The 17628-nt window shown below is 33.2% G+C and overlaps 1 protein-coding gene, 1 long non-coding RNA gene and 1 pseudogene across 2 annotated transcripts in view; 1 reads left to right on the top strand and 2 right to left on the bottom strand.

Annotated features, from left to right (window-relative positions):
- Window positions 1–25: 25 nt before the first annotated feature.
- Window positions 26–870, bottom strand: LOC136068975 (uncharacterized). The gene has a single exon (XM_065776934.1). The coding sequence runs from the start codon at window positions 806–808 to the stop codon at window positions 125–127; it is 684 nt and encodes a 227-aa protein (XP_065633006.1). The 5' UTR covers window positions 809–870; the 3' UTR covers window positions 26–124.
- Window positions 871–7880: 7010 nt separating this feature from the next.
- Window positions 7881–15294, bottom strand: LOC112007490 (methylthioribose kinase-like; annotated as a pseudogene).
- Window positions 15295–16776: 1482 nt separating this feature from the next.
- The window catches only part of LOC136068974 (uncharacterized), a 3649-nt gene continuing 2797 nt past the window's right edge, over window positions 16777–17628 (top strand). The window contains exon 1 of the long non-coding RNA XR_010630266.1: window positions 16777–17309. This is a non-coding gene — a long non-coding RNA (uncharacterized LOC136068974). The remainder of the gene's footprint in view (window positions 17310–17628) is intronic.

Below are 17628 nucleotides of genomic sequence, written 5' to 3'. Positions count from 1 at the left end.
AAAAAAAAAATCTGACAACAACCAATAAATAATAATCTCAGCACATTTATTTATTTCATGAATTAACTGCATGACAGTATGATACAACATTTTATTCATGTAAATTAGCTTTTAATCAGCACTCTTATTTTGCATACTGGGCTTTGTAGTCACTCCAGAGCTGATCAACAGTCTTCCCTAGCAGTTCAACAAAGAAATTAACATTATAACCATCCCTCAATTTCTTATTCAATTCAGCCACAAACCCATCGCTAAGACTATTGCAATAGTCCAAAAATCGAGCTGTAACATCATAGCCTTGGTCCCAGCTATTTCCTTGCCCAGGCTGCACCCAATGGCTTGGCGCATACCCTGCCTTCAACCTCACATAATCAGCAATTCCTTCAATCAATCCTCCCGGAGTGTTTTGTCCATTACCATTCCACTGCCATATGTGTGTGCTTTCATGGTATAACACTCCGGTGATTTCGGTTTTCACGTCGCCAGAGAAGCCATTGATGTACCTTGCACTAACATGAATCTCGTTGTTGCTAGCATATGCAACTCCATCCATGTCATCGATGAACAAGCTCACTTTGGGCACGTTCTTTCTGTCCGCATCAGTGCTTTGTTTGAAGAGACTCCATATGAAATCTGTGGCAGAAATCAGTGTTTGCTTACTGTAGTCAGACCCAATCTCATTGTTGAAACGAACTCCACCCGGAGTGTTCCCAGCGTTGTTGGTGACTTCATATTCAACAGCATGGATGCCATGAATGGCTAAGGCAAGGGTTACTAGGAAAGAAACGAAAAACATTTGGTTAGCCATAGTTATCTTGTTCTTTTACTCGGTTTTGTACAAAGAAATGCAATGGTGCTCTATCATTTATATAGGCAGCAAGATTTTTTTAGCAACTTGCAACGTGGTCCTCTCATTAGGGTACTTCCTCGATTTTATTTCCTCTGTTTACATTTATTTCATGACCACGTATCTTTCCGGCTAAGGAATGGTGACTTTCCCTTGTTACATGAATCTAATTTTTGTAGGCTGACCTTTCTTTTGTACTCGTACTATCTATGCTGCAAATTTCGCCCCAAATAAGAGAATATTGACTTTGACCAATTTAGCCGAAAAAACATTGACTTCTAAGCATGAAGGCTATAGTTTGCGGTTGCAAACCACGCAACCCATGTCTAATGAAGAGATTTTTTATATTTTTTATTTCCTTTCTCAATAATAGTTTAATTAGGCTATTTTGGATAACTAGGATGATTTGAAATGCAGTGATCTCTAGAAGATGTTTAGGATAATTTCTTAGGTGGAGTTCCTAACTTTGTATCTATCTGAAATTAGGAGTGGTTGATTGATATATATATATATATACACACACACAGATATATATATATATATATAACAAGTGAAGAGATAAGATTTGCACATTGATTCTCTTTATAAAATAAACTAGATAATGAGTTTGGCTTACTTACAATATTTTTTTAACTAAAATCTCATTTTGTTTAAATAAAAAATTGTCACATTACTTATTGACTAAATAAAATGTAGAGATTAAAACTTATTACCACTTGTCATTGTTATTTAAAACAAAAGGAAATATCCAGTTAAAAAAAAAATAATGAAGGTAAACCGAACTCTTAGATAATACCATTGAATTGCTAAATTTCTTTTTTTCATTATCAACATTTAAACACACATTAACTATATTATTTTGATATCTATTTAAAATTATTGATAGAGTGCAAAAAACTTATATCTTAGTGAAATTGTTTAGTCTCTCTTACAAAGTGAATCAAGATTCGAATATTTCATTTAGTACTTTTCTAAATGGTTAAGATTTAAGGAAATCTATTTGGAAGAGTACTCTAAGAAATCTAGACCATTAAATCATTAAAGAATGGTTAAGATTTAAGGAAATCTATTTAGTAGAGTACTTTAAGAAATCTAGAGAATCTGAATCCGGCAACCTTTCATCTTATTTCCTTCTAGAACTATTCCATTTTCATTTATGAAGAAATTAATTGTAGTAAAAATGGTATATAACAATTTCAACGAACCATTTTTTTGAATTAAAGGTCGGTTGAAGTGGTGGTTCAAATTAACTTCAAACTATAGTAATGAATAAATGAAAAAGGTGGTACAGTAGTGGGGTTTCATAAGTTTCCTTCATTCCACCATCTTAGTTGTTTTGACAAAGACTGATAACTAGTCATCTTTGATTGGCATTATCTTTCTCTTTTTGGATAGGAACTTTAATTGGCATTAATTTGGCATAATGGCATGTCTAGATTAATATTTGCAACAAAGTCAATTTAGGTGACTTGTGGACGAATTGCTGAACAAGACACCAGGTTCTAGACTTCTAGTCCAGATAAACGAATTTAACATAATCTAGAGCTTCTACCAGGTATTTTGACAACTATTAAATTTAGAGAAATCAATGCCGAATTCCTCTGACTAAAGAAAAGCTTTCCTTTATTAAGAGTAATATAAAATGCATGATGGGTTTCTATATACAAAACATGTGTAATCGGATTAGGATCTTCTCAAATTTTTAAACTAACTCTAGCATAAAGTTTAATTCTAATAATTTATGGTTAAATGAATGATTTATATTTCGTCACATCAATATTTTAAATGGAAAATAAATTAATTTAATGGTTATTTAAATGTTGATTACGTGTTAAAATTCCAAATATCTATTTAAATATGAATGTTTAGGATGTTAAAAAAACTTCATTGGGAAGCCACCCTAAAAAGTTTAGAGTATTTTTGTTTTTGGTAATACTTCGATAATTAGCAAAGATAAGATTTGAATTTTAAACATCTTTGTTGAAACACCAAAAAGTATTAATTGAATTATAAAATATTTGACAAATAATTTGATAGTTACAATAATAAATAAAAAAAGATTTAGGCATTTTACGTCTCATTTGAAAATATAAAAAAATATAAAAAGTATCAATTAAGTTACAAGTTGCTTAAAAAAGTTAGAGAAAGAAGAGAGAGAGGAAATGTTAATGAAAAGTTAGATGCGTTCAAGATCTTTTTACAAAATTGAATTTTCTTCCCCTTTTCAGCAAAAACACCTACAGTCATTTTCATATATTTTTGGGAGGGTTTGAATATAAGCAGATCCACCTAAAAGTACGTTAGATGCTTGGGTTTGATTACAATAGACCGACCCGTAAATTGCGCATAACTTTGGGTTGAATTCCGATGTATGCCTACCAAAGATGACCCATCAGAGTTGACTCAGTCAAGATTGGGCCCAACCTGAGCTTCTACCCCACTTTACCTTATCTCTCTTTTCAAGAAATATCCTTACATGTATATTTCCTTAACATAAAAGGGCCAGAGAAATTGTTCTCATTTTTTTTTACGTACACTCCGTGCACACATTCACACGTTCATAATTTCGAGCGTAATATCTACTTTTTTTTTAATATATATATTAATGTTCATCTTTAAAACATAAAAGGTGTATTAATATGCTCAACGGCAAGAGCATTTGCAAAGCTGGCTCAACAAAATTTGAAGCTTAAGATGATAAATTAAGTCAGGTATCTTATATTTAAGTATAAATTAAATAAATTATTTAAAATTAACCTAACTAAGGTTAATTTGATGAATTAATACTAAACAAACTAAAGTTAATTTCATAGGTTTAAAATTATAGACATGTGTGAGAAATATTTACAAGTGTGAAAATAGTGAAGTCAAAGTATCAAATTAACATAAATTATAAATGCTTAGACCTATTTTTTTTTAACAATTTATGTCCAAAATAAATGGCTTTTTAAAATAAATTATGATATTTCCTAAAATGTGTGTTACTTAACAATGATATGATATTCATAAAAAAAAAAAAAAAAAAAAAAACCATGTATAAATAAGTAAACAATTAAACTTTAATATATATATATATATATATATCTCAAATTGAAATATTGCCAACCACAATTGACAATAGATTATAAAATTAATTTTCAAAATTGTCAATTTCTTATATGTTTTTATTCTTTGTCAAATGAATTATCCAATAAGTCATTTGTAATTTTGTTTTATATTTTGAGATGTTGATATTGTGTAGAAATAAAACTTGTGTATTTGTTTTACTTATCTTTGTGTTATTTTGTTTTAGATAGCAATGTTAAGATTTGTATAATTTTAAAATTATTGAATAAGTATTAATAAGTGTAATTCATTCTTAATATAAGTGGTGAATTCAAAGCAATGCATTTTACATCAAGTAATTTGTTGCATGATTTTCTAAATGGAAAGTACATGTTGTTTTCTTTAAAAAAAATAATAAAAATGATAAAAAAAAATTAATGTGAAAAATACGGGTCAACCCAACCTGAACCTGACTCGACCCGCCCGTTTTGCCATGTCTTAAAAAAAATCACTTAGTACACTATGGATTGATATTAGGTGTAATAGTTAGGTTATTGCACTTGATGCAATTGTAATTTGTAATCAATGCTTGAGTTTGAGGATTGAAAAAAAAAATTCAATTTCAATCATTAAATAAAAAATTATTAAAATAAGTAAAAAATTTAAGAAGGTAAAAAATTTTGTGAGAGGGAAGTGGATAATTGCATTAATCAGGTGCAAATGTGTAATATCTCTAACCTCAATGTGTACACTACCTTCTTTGTTCATTTTTTTTTTCTTTTTGGGTGAATTCACATAGTACATTAGAGTACTCATATGAGGTATATTAGTGATTATATAATAGAAAAAATTGTAAAATTTTACCTAAAAGTGGCTCATATTAGTAAGTGTAAAATTGTATAAATTTATACTGGTACTATTCATTTTACATTAATTTTTTATTTTTCGAGGATATAGGAAAATAGTAGATGATGATTGCTGTGTGTAAATAAAGATAAAAAAGATTTTTAAAAAATCAAGAAAATTAAAATTTTAATAAAATATCATATAAAATAAATAAATAATTTGATGATGGGGTATTTTTGAAAGTAGGTATATTTAAAAAAAAAAAGAAAAAGTAAGTTATTATATTAAAATAATGGGTGGGTTTGGGTAGACATGGCAAAATGAGTGGGTTGGGTCGGGTTTGGATTAAGTCAAACGGGTTTGGGTCAAAAACATGTTCAGGTCAACCGAGTTGTGGGTCGGGTCAAGTCAACCTGTATTTTTCATGTGGATTTTTTTTTTAATATAAAGAAAACAACATATATTTGCCATTTGGAAAGTCATGCAACAAATTACTTGATATAAAATACATTACTTTGAATTCACCACTTATATCAAGAATGAACTCAATTAAACTTATTAATATTTATTCAATAATTTTAAATTATATAAATCCTAACATTGCTATCTAAAACAAAATAACACAAAGATAAGTAAAACAAATGCACAAGTTTTATTTCTACACAATATCAATATCCCAAAATATACAACAAAATTACAAATGATTCATTGGATAACTCATTTGACAAAGAATAAAAACATATAAGAAATTTACAATCTTAAAAATTAATTTTATAATCTATTATTAATTGTAGTTGACACTCTATTTCAATTTGAGATATACATTAAAGTTTGATTGTTTAATTATTTATACATGGTCTCTTTTATGAATATCATATCATTGTTAAACAACGAACACTCTAGGAAATATCATACTTTATTTTAAAAGCCATTTATTATAGACATAAATTGTTAAAAAAATATGTCTAAGCATTCATAATTTATGCTAATTTGATACTTTAACTTCACTATTTTCACACTTGTGAATGTTTCTCTCACACATGTCTACAATTTTAAATCTATATTTTTAACTCTACTGTAATAAAATTATCTTAGCATGTACTTTGCTATTTGACATCTAAAAATATTTACTCATTAAAAATACTCAACCATTTATCTTTCAATTAATTTGCATGTAGTTATATTAATGTCTCAGTTGTTTACTTAAAGCTCACAAAAACAATTAAATCAATATTGTCTTAATTTTATTATTTTTTTACCAAATTTTTTTTTTTTAAAATGGTTTAGGTTCAGGTCAGGTCGCGGGTCGGGTCGGGTCGGGTTGACCTGCAAAAAAACACGAGTCGGGTCATGGGTCAACTCGTTTTGCTTTGAGTCAAAAAAATCGAGTTCGAGCCAAGTACTTTTGGGTCGGGTTGGGTCAAAAAATTATGACCCGTTTTGCCATGTCTAGGTTTGGGTGGATATGTAGTGAGCATAATTAGATTTGGTACATAAAAGTCATTTACCCATTTATTGTCTATTTAACTAATTACTTTTAACTCAAACCTAACTCGACCTAGTTATAATAAGTAAACCCCAACCCACCAAATTACCCAATAATCAAAATTACCAAAATGCCATTAGAACTTGAAAATGACCAAAGTATTAATAAAATCCTTTGAATTTACCAAAATACCCCTAAGAGCATTTACACCCGGTCTTGGGAATGCTATATGTTGCTATATTTTAGCATCAAACCACTAAAATGGTGCATTACCCGGACTGCCAATTGTAAAAAAAATTTACAATGTTGCTACAATACCATCCTATATGTAAGATGGTACTGTAGCAAGATTGTATAGTAAAAAATTAGTTTTTTTATTGTTTGATTCTTCTCTCTCCTCTTTTCTCATTATTTCTTTTCACTTTCTCTTTCTTCATTCTCTCTCTTGTTTTGCTCTCTCATCTTCAAACCCAAAACACATGGTGGAAATGAACACCATCACCAAGCCACCATGGCCGGACCCATTGTCACTGGCCCCACTGCAAGTCACCACCATCATAGGCCACCGCAAGCCACCTGACCAAGCCACATGCCTGTATTCTCTCTGTCTTTTCCATGGGTCATGGCTCCATCGCGGGTCGTGGGTGCATCAAGTCTGGCGTGGATCATGGCAAGTTTGGCGTAGGTCGTGAGCCATGGCTCTCTCAAGTCTGGTGTGGGTCGTGGGTTGTGGGTCTCTCAAGTCTGGCGTGGGTCATGATAGGTTGATTTATGGTTCATGGGTTTTGATTTTAGATAGGATCCGATGGGTTTTGGGTTGGAATTTTCTAGTTTTGATTTATTGATGGATTTTGGGATGGGTCTTGCCTTTTGAATTCAGATTTTGTGGGTTTTAGTTGTGTGAATTTTGCTTTGATTTTTTTTTTTTTTTGTGGTTTTTGTGCATCTATAGGTTCATGGTAGTGGTGGTAGGATGTTACTGTGGTGGTGAGGTGGATTGTTGCCATGGTGGTTAGGTGGGTGGTGTGTTTGGCAAGGTGGTGGTTGAATGGCAATGGTGGGTTTATGGGTTTGTGTGTTGTACGTGTGGGTTTATCTGTTGGTCTGGTGGGTTTGCTTGGTGGTCTGGCAGTGGCACTGTGAAATAGTAGATGTTGGTTTGGAGGTGGTACTGTAATGTGGTGGTTGTTGGTTGCTTAGGAGGAAGAGGGAGAAAGAGAAATAGTAAGAAATAGAATTAAATAAATATTTAAATAAAGTGACAAAAAAATAGAATTTGGGATATTAGGTGAGCTGGACAAAGTAGCATATGCTAGCAACTAACAACATTACTGGTAGGTCTGGTTATATAAAGAGAACAGGCAGATTCCTTGAGGATCAAGTAAGCGTATTGCCAGTTTTGTGAGGTTGAAGGCAGGGTATACAGAAAAATGAGAGGCTGATTCATTCAATGGTAATACCTTCAACAGTCATGTAATACAAAAGTTCTCTGGCTGCTTAAAAAAAGGCATTTTAAGTTTTAACAAAACCATTCAAAATATTGATTATCAGGCCCACCCACCACTATCATGGGCAGTGGAGAATGATAAAATCATATTAATAGCAAGCAAGGACCTTCTGCAATCGCCGTTCACAGCATTGAAGCAACCAAAACAATAGCAATAAAAGGAAATCTTATTCCTTTGTCTCAATGTTGACATTACAATACACATAGTAACAGTTCATTCTACAAAGGATCTGGAAAATCTTGTCCGCAAAACCCCAATATTCAAGTAAACTATGATTTACCAATAACTTAGTTATGACTGGAGTTAATGAATGGCTGAAATAACTTCAGTAATGGCATGGAATTTTCTCCTTTCCTTGAGAAGCAACTTTGCCACTTCAAGAGCCTGGCATTCACAATCTGCTCGTCTGCTAGCATCAGTGATTGATTCAAAATCCTCAACATGTGCAACACCAACAATTCTCCTGTCAATCAGAAGATGCCCAAAATGAATCAATACTAGGAGTTAATATCAACACATTAGAAAAAGAATTTCACTAGAGATTCTAAAAGGATGAACATTAGCAAAATTATCCCCCACAAGAAATATATGAACTCATTATACAGTGTCATTGCCCTTTTCTGTTGATTTACCATATTACATCTAGAAACTACATAGTGATAACATCTTCACTCAATAGAGAATATGCAATAAAAGTGAATTACGAATGAGTCCTCCTTGTCAGAAGCTAATTCATCTAACACATTTTCCATGCTTAGAAAATGTGTCCATGATTGGCATTTTACAACAAACACAGCAATCCAGAGTGAAAAGAAAATGATGAGTCTTAGTTCAATATTTTTTCGAAGGTTTAGTATTGATTCAATATGGTCACCAAAGAAACAAAATCAGGTGAAACAGGTTTATTAAGAAACGCATTCTTCTATTGACAAGGATATTTGGCCTTTGTATTAGTGGAAATGGTTCCAGAAAATGATCAAAAAATATGGGGACAAGTCTTGATTCATTGTTATAGAATATGATTATAAACAAATATCTTCAATTATGGATTAAAATTATTCTCCAAAAAATCTGTAACCAGATTTGTTACCTTATCATTTTGGCAGCACCAAATCCAAGTGTGTCATGGAACAAATCTTCCATAAATTTCTTTCATACAAGCTGCTGAAGCTCAGGATTGTTATATATTGCAGGAAGATATGCCTCACCAGAACCATCCTTGTGCTCATCCCAAAGTGCAATGAATTTCTTGTTGAAAAGATTCCAAGTATCTTCAACTGTCCTCAAAATCCACTCCTTGTATGTCTGCACAATAATTCCAATATCAAATATGACCCTTAAGAATAGCTAAAGAATAAGAAGTAATAATGTAAACACATCCAAGCAAGGCTACAAGTCATGCTTTCTACATAAGGAAACTGCAATAGATAGTTTCCTAAAAAAAAAAAAAACAAAAGCAAAGAACCTCACCAAAAGAAAAAATTGTTACACCCCACCATCAAACAGGTCGGATAGAAGGTTGTCCATCCACTACCTAATCAATTGAGAGGAAAAAAAAAACAATTACCAGAAATAAATAGCAACGTGGGCTTGTGGGGGAACTGTTATACAAAATAATAATGAAGGCAAGAAGCTATGTTTGTTTGTTTGCTATTGTGAAAATTAATTTTCAATTTTAATCTTTATTGCACTGCCATTTTGGAGTAATATGGCTTCTTGATAATTTTGGAGAAAATATTTTATGCCAAGTAAATAAAGGACCCTTTGGGACTACATTATGTTGAAGTTGTTGTAAAGGAAAGGGGTCTCTCCTACTAAGGGGCATCTTTTTCCATGTTCCATAGATCCTTCTCTCTTTTCCCACAGAGATAAATTAGTGAAAATTTCAACATAATTTCAAAGTCCAAGCAAGAAGGGAAAGATTAGTCGAAAAATATGAAACATTAAAAACAGAGAGGCTCTTGCTTGTTTTCAATAAAATTAATTACTTTTCACAAGAAAAAAATAAAGACACAGGCAGTTACTGAAACAGGACATACTTTTCTGTCATTCACTTGATCAGCATGTACATCTTGTGCAAAGAAAGCCAAAATCAAGTTTCCAAGAAATGCTCCAATATCAAAACCCATAGGCCCATAAAATGCAAATTCCATATCTAAAACTTGAGTTGACTCATGAGTAACCATGACAGAACTAGTGTGGAGATCTCCATGTAGAAGAGCCTGGGCTCTCTCACAGAATCTAAAGGAAAAGAAACTCTTTAATATCTCATAATTGGGATCAGAGGCAACAGCCACGTTTCTCAACTGCTGTAACAGTTTCAGGAATGGGTTTGTGGTGGAGCTCAACCACAAGAAGAGAAGGTACTACTCATCTTTAACATGTTTTATTGAGCTGCTAGGTATGACTTAAGAGAGTAGATCAGCTATAAAGTGACTATTAAGGCTAAATACAGAAGCAAAGCCTGGAGCTGCATCTGCAATTACAATTAATATAAAAATGTTATATGGAAATTCTCTGATAATAACAATAGAATAAATGGGGAAATTCATGAATAAAGAAGAAAAATATTCATATATAGAGAGAGGATTCCTTCTACTCCTGCTGAAGTCATGAAAAGCATTTTCTTTTCATTTCATGGCTGCAACTTGCATAACAGAGACCTCCTAGTCCAGAACCTACCATCTTGTTCTGTTCTCTAAGTAAAACATAACATGTACAGCATTATATCCTAAAGGGCATTGTTGACTAGGATATCAATGACATCAGAGGAGACATCTGATTTAGCTTAAAGCATGTGCAAGATATCTGACACAAGGCCAAGGTCTTGAATTTCCCTACAAATCCAAATAGGTCCTATATAATTCTCATCTGACCATCTTTGAAAGGTTAATTTCAGGGCCCAGTGTCACCTGTCTTGACCAATCTGATGCTACGGCAAAACCATACAATTAGGCTTCAACAAATTGAGTAGATCAGGGTCTTAAGTAAGAGCTGCCAAGCCATAAAAATTGGAAAACCTTTATAAAAACCTAATGGAGAACTTTGAGGTGAATAAATTTTACTTCAACAAAATAAGAGCATGCGCACACACATGGAAGCCATGTGTCAATCAACATCTCATAAGCAATTACAAAACACCAAAAGCCAAACTTCCGAAAAGGAATTCCCCTAATCACGTACCACTTCCAAATGCTGTGTTGGGCTTTCGAACAGCATCAATTAAATAGATTCTTAACTGCTAGTATCGATTATCCTTCCGTTTTCTTTTTTGTTTTGTTTTGTTTTTGTTTTTTTTTTTTTTTTTTTTTTTTTTTTTTTTTTTTAATATATATATATATATATATCCCAGCTGTACAGCAAATAGAATGAAAAACATGAGCTAAGACATCCATGGAAACATAAATGCCTCGCAACACACTGGGCCCATTATATCACAAAATTCAAGAATAACATGACGAGACTTGAGAGCATATCCTCGTCTCTACGATGGAGAAGACCACTGGAGATAAGGCTCACAAACTTCCTAGAGTAACTCAATAATTGAATCAAGGACTCAACTACATGTGGGAACAATTTCATCTAGAAACAATGGTTTCAAAAGAGTGTAAATGTAGAAATAGCGATCAAACCCAACAGACATTAACTAACCTCTAAATAAATAAGGCTTTAAAATAATTTCAATGGAGTCTTACAATTTTTTTTTTTTTTTTTTTTGGGTGTGGGGTGGGAGGTGTCACTTAATGATATAGAAAGCTTTTATCATAGATAAAACGTACAATAGACAAGTCGACATAAACCCAAAAGCTCATCATTCATAATTATACATATGATTCTAAATAAACTAGAAAGTTCAGAAGCTTGTCATTCATTATTCTTAATCATACATATGATTCTAAATAAACTAGAGAGTTTAAGCCAATCATCAGGGTCCATATAATGACAGCAAATCACAAACAGTAGAAGCTTTATCCTTTTTCTCACATGCATATTATAGCCATGCTGGAAATTGCAACCCTTGGCATAAACAAGAACTCTAGTATCATCCATGTTGATAAAAAAACATTATTAAAAAATAAATAAATAAATAATAAAAGGGAATACTAAAACACATCATACCATGATATCTAATGGCAATGAAAAACTAAGGCTCTAGTTAATTCAATATGTCAATAATGGTAATTAGTTCATAATTATGATAAGAATCTCAAACTACAATCACTACAAGGTGTCAATAGCAAACTGTGTTAATACTACTGCATGATTATATTTATTCTAACAAGAAATAAATAATTAAACATAATGGCTTTACCAAAGTTCACACACCATTAAAACATGTTTACTGAATTTAAAATTTCAAATAAGAAATTACATCAATCAATTTATTATATCAAGTAAATAACCACATTAAACATGGAGCAAATAATGTAGGTTCTTCTAAGCCAACAGAGAATTTAGTCCATTACCCAAACATGCTAGCTATTAAGCAAGTTATGCTTGTTTATTGTTTTTGCCTTTAGTATTTTATAAGATTTCCTAGTTATATCAAAGATGAAGATAAGATCATTGTAGGCAGCCAGAGCCTACAATCTGATCTACTATCATCTTCAATTCAATCTTATTAATTATCTTCCTTTCACTGTGATCTCGTTTTATTCTTAGAACCTTTGTAAGCATCAATTTGCTTTATAAATGACATCTTTAGGGCAATTCATTTTAGATCTACACTAGATCTCAGTTATTTTTTTTTTAGTCAAGGAAAAAAAAAAAAACCTTCTTTGTTGCTTGGTTTGTTACTTCTCAACTAATCTTCATGTTCTCAAGTGGTACCTCTATATATGTATTTAATCCTGTAACACCATAAACCCTAGTTATTTTCTTGGGAGAGGACCAGAAGATACTCAATTTATCTATCTTAATCAATCATGTTATCAACAAGTATGTTGGAGTCCATTTAGTATTCCTCCATAACAATTACAATTTCTTGAGTCATGACACCTATCCCAAAAAAAAAATAAAAAATGATTACAATGGAAAGATCCTGGTCTTTCCAATGGAAAGATCCAGGGTTCAATTCCCCCCCACCCCCAACTACTGATGTACCAAAAAAGTAAACAAGACAAAGTCTTTTTTTTTTTCCCCCTAGGTACATAAGACTAGTCTTTTATTAGGGTATGTCATATATTGTTTATATTATTGTGTATTTAGCATGTTATAATGTCATGACTCACTTATTTATTTGGAAACCCCTATATTTATTACTCATTTTGCATAGCTCAAGGCTTCTTTTCAAAAGAATCACACGGACTAATTCAAAAAAAAAAAAAAAAACTAGGAAACTTAAGAACTAAAATTATAGCATGTTCATCACAATATGTCTACTTAATTGTTATTGAGGTCAATACGTTAAGTCATTGAATTGCATCTGTATGAGTAGGTGAGTTAAGATGGAAGCATCTGATGCAGGTTGGTCCTTCATATAACATTCAAATTTTCTATCAAATGATGTTGTGGCCAACATGAATGGAAATACTTTTAATAATTCAACTGCTACCATTCAAGTTGGTTATGATATCAAACTTTTTTTTGCTCCTTACAACCAGTGGAGGAGGGTGATTTGAACCCAATTTCTCTCAATTGAAAGAATTAGAAACTTGACATTGATGAACTAACCTTTGTAACAGAATGAAAAATGGTTTTTGGACGAACTCTTTAATGTAATACCAAATGGATGTTTATTTGATGTTTTTTTTATTTTTTATTTTTCGCTTATTTCTGGCCCCCATAGCTTGAGATTCGGGTCCATCCCTGCCTGGTACCCAACTATGAGTCGTTCTCCTTCGATAAGAACATTCGGCTTGAGTAGCATTATCGATTTTGACGACAATGACCCAGATCCATGGCTGGGGTTACAACGTCCTGAAGTCGACGATTTTGTAAGTTTTTATCCCTATTTTTGCTTTTGAATGTATTTAATTTTTTTTTTTTTTTTTTTGGACCTTTGACGCATTCTTAAATAGAGTGCCCATAATGTTTGAATATTTTGCTAGCAAAATTACCAATTTTAACGCTAATGGAGGAATGATATTTCTCGATCATGGTCAAATACTTGTGTATTATTTTAAGAAGAGAGGTTGATTTTCAGGAGATGTTCTAAATTGGGTTCTTATCTCTACAGAGTGGAATGTATCTCATCCATTTTCTTCTCAGAAGCCAGGATTGATACCATTCTCTACCAATATTATAACTAATTCGAAACATTTCCGGAGACTCGTTGTGAAAGTGTTGATGAAAAACTACCCTGGTAAATCTTAGTGAGATTTTGGAGAAGCTTTCTAACACTTTTAGGTTGTTCTTTTCGCCAAATTTTCTTGACAAGTCCACTAACAATGACTATGCCATTTTACAATTTTTACACCCAATATTCTTCAATTCGAACGAACATGTGAATATTCATCACCTCATGCAAAGATTCCGTACTGATAATCCACAAACTTGTTGAAAAGTGTTTCGTCCTCTTTTAGAACCGAAGTTTGGTTTTACTCAGTAGTGGATCAAGTTTCTAGTCTTAAGTCATTGCCTAGTTGTTCTTCGATATAAAGACAAGTTTAGGGAGCTATATCGAGGAAAGCCTCAAAGCCTCCCATTGTTCCTTCGTAATGTACCCCACCATGCCCCAAGAGGAATGTTATTGAAGCATAGGGGTGTAAAGGAGTACATACACATATTTATTTATTTCCTTTTTTATCATTTATCAATCTTTACAAATGATAATGTGAGATGCATTTTTTGCTTAACAGGCTGTTACGCCAAAACACATAGATCGTATGTTGCATGTACTGTTTCCGGGTGTTTGTGAGGTGGTAATTGAAGGATATTTGCTTTATGGACATGAATCAAATAAAATGAAGACTACTAAAATGCAAATATGCCCAAACACAGCATTACAAACAAAATATAGACTACTAAGGTTTTGGAAAGGGAACAAACCTGCTTGATGACAAAAGATCCGGCATGGCTGACTACGATGTAGACAAAATTGAGCTTGCCATCTCCGACCTCTTTAACCTTGAGGTCGGTGCTGAGCTTAGAGCAAAGGGAAATAAATGGGCAATAAAGAGTTCAATGGGCAATAAATGGGTAAATGGGTTTTATATACCTAACCCAATTATGCCCACCCCAAACCCACTCATTTGACACCCCTAGTCATAAACTACCACACTATTGGTTCACAAGTTTTCTAGATGTCTTATGAGTATGAGTAGGGAATGGAATAGTCGGATGAGACATCATCAAAAGTTGTCCTACTCTCACTAGTCTCATCTCACTCTTCATTTGATTCATTTTGACATTTCCACCAATAGTGATTCAACATCTTCTTTTTTATATCATATTCATTGCTGCTCACAATGGCTTTCACTGAGTTTAGCCCTTTGGATGAGAAGTCCTTGATTGAGTACATAAAGGTCGTGCCCTCTCTTTACTCTAAGCTCGGCAATGACCTCAAGGCTAAAGAGGTCGGACATGGCAACCTCAATTTTGTCTACATTGTAGTCAGCCATTGCCGGATCTTTTGTCATCAAGCAAGTTTGTTCCCTTTTCAAAACCTTAATAGTATACATTGTGTTTGTAATGTTGTGTATGGACATATTTGCATTTTAATAGTCTACATTTTATTTGATTCATGTCCATAAAAGCAAATATTCTTCATTTACCACCTCACAAACACCCGGAAACAGTACATGCAACATACAATCTATGTGTTTTGGTGCAACAACCTATTAAGCAAAAAATGCATCTCACATTATCATTTGTAAAGATTGATAAATGACAAAAAATGAAATAAATAAATATATGTGTATGTATACGTTTACACCCCTACACTTCGATAACATTCCTCTTGGAGCATGGTGGGGTACATTACGAAGGAACAATGTGAGGTTTTGAGACTTTCCTCAATATAGCTCCCTAAAATTGTCTTTATATCGAAGAACAGATTGGCAATAACTTAAGACTGGAATCTTGTTCCAACACTGAGTAAAACCAACTCCGGTTCTAAAAAAGGACGAAACACTTTACAGCAATTTTGTGGATTATCAATACGAAACGCACAAGGTGATGAAAATTCATACGTTCGTTCAAATTGAAGAATATTGGGTGTAAAACTTGTAAAATGGCATAGTCATTGTCAGTGAACTCATCAAGAAAATCTAGCGAAAAGAACAACCTTAAAAGTGTTAGAAAACCTCTCCAAAATCTCACTAGCGAATTTACCAGGGTAGTTTTTCATCAACACTCTCACAACGAGTATTCGAAAATGTTTCAAATCAGTTATAATACCGGTAGAGAATGCTACCAATCCTAGCTTCTAAGAAGAAAATGGATGAGATACATTCCCTTCTGTAGTGATACAAACCCAATTCAAAACATCCCCTTAAAATAGACCTCTCTTCTTAAAATAATACACAAGTATTTGACCAAGATCGAGAAAAATCATTCCTCCATTTGCGTTAAAATTGGTAATTTTGCCAGCAAAACATTCAAACATTATGAGCATTTTATTTAAAAATGCGTCGAAGGTCCGAAAAAATAAATAAATAAATAAAATTAAATTAAATACATTCAAAAGTAAAAATAGTGACAAAAAAAAACTTACAAGATCATCTGCTTTAGGACGTTATAACCCCAGACATGGATCGGGATCATTGTCCTCAAAATCGGTGATGCTACTCAAGTCAAATGTTCTTATCGAAGGAGAACGACTCATAGTTGGGTACTAGGCAGGGACGGACCGAATCCCAACCTAGGAGGCCAGAGATAAGCAAAAAAAAAAAGAAAAACATCAAATAAACATCCATATGGTGTTATATTAAAGAGTTTGTCCAAAAACCATTTTACATACTGTTACAAAGGTTAGTTCGTCAAAATCAATGTCAGGTTTTGAAATTGAAGGAAAGAAGAAAAATTACTTGAAGCAGAACGGAAGTTGGAGGCTGCAGCGGCTGGCGTCGGAGGTGGGGTGGGCAGATAAAGCAGGGCGGCGGCGGCGGCGGCGACTGGAGGTGCGTGACCTCTAGGTCAGTCACTGCCTCACTAGGTTGATCGGTCAGTGAGTGTGGGTCAATGGCAGTGAGGCGAGTCTCGCATGGTAGACGACGGTTGTGATGGCGGCGGCTTGGATGGCGGCTGCGTGGTTGGCAGTCACTCACATCACTCTCTCTAGTCTCTCGGTCTCTCTCTCTCTCTTGACGAATCCTATCTTTTTTTCTTTTCTATGCTCTTTTCTGAAGAGCTTAACTTCGGTCAGGAGCTGGTGTAAAAGTCCTGTTTTACGCCACCAATGAATAAAAGCCACGTCATAATTTTAATGGAAAATCAATACACTCTAGCGCACACAATCATAACTCCATTAAACCTACAATCCTCAACATGAATACACGATATTCTCTCAGACCTGAAGAACTAAACACCTAAACCCCAAATCCATCTCCTCCTCTCCTCACCGGCGCTCCACCCTGCCACATCGGCCGCCAACCATGCCGTTTCTGGAGCTAGCGCCGCCGCACCCAACCTCAAGGTTTGTTTTATGATTTGTTATTTTCCCAAATTTTGGATTTCGAAATTTTGATGGGTTTGTGTTATTTTTTGGATATTAATCTGTTCATATTGGTAAGGGTTTTGTTGATTTGTTAAGGATTTTGCTGTTTTTTGGTATTTTCATGGGTTTTGATTGGATTCTTAAGTGGTAGGTTCAAACCCTAAAAAACAAAATCTGATTGTGGTTTTTTTTTCGTTAGCCTGGGTTCTTATGAATTTTTTTTCTACTCCTAATCATGATTCTTGCGCTTCCTTTTTATTGATCTGCCCATTGTTTTTTTTTTTTTTTTTTTTAATTT

This window comes from Quercus suber, unplaced genomic scaffold (genome assembly GCF_002906115.3).
Source record: "Quercus suber isolate HL8 unplaced genomic scaffold, Cork oak 2.0 scaffold_145, whole genome shotgun sequence".
Classification (NCBI taxonomy): Eukaryota; Viridiplantae; Streptophyta; class Magnoliopsida; order Fagales; family Fagaceae; genus Quercus; species Quercus suber.
This window is presented reverse-complemented; position numbering and strand designations above follow the sequence as displayed.

Coding starts and splice junctions, on each gene's coding strand:
- LOC136068975 (XM_065776934.1), bottom strand. CDS start 808: ATGGCTAACCAAATGTTTTTCGTTTCTTTCCTAGTAACCCTTGCCTTA.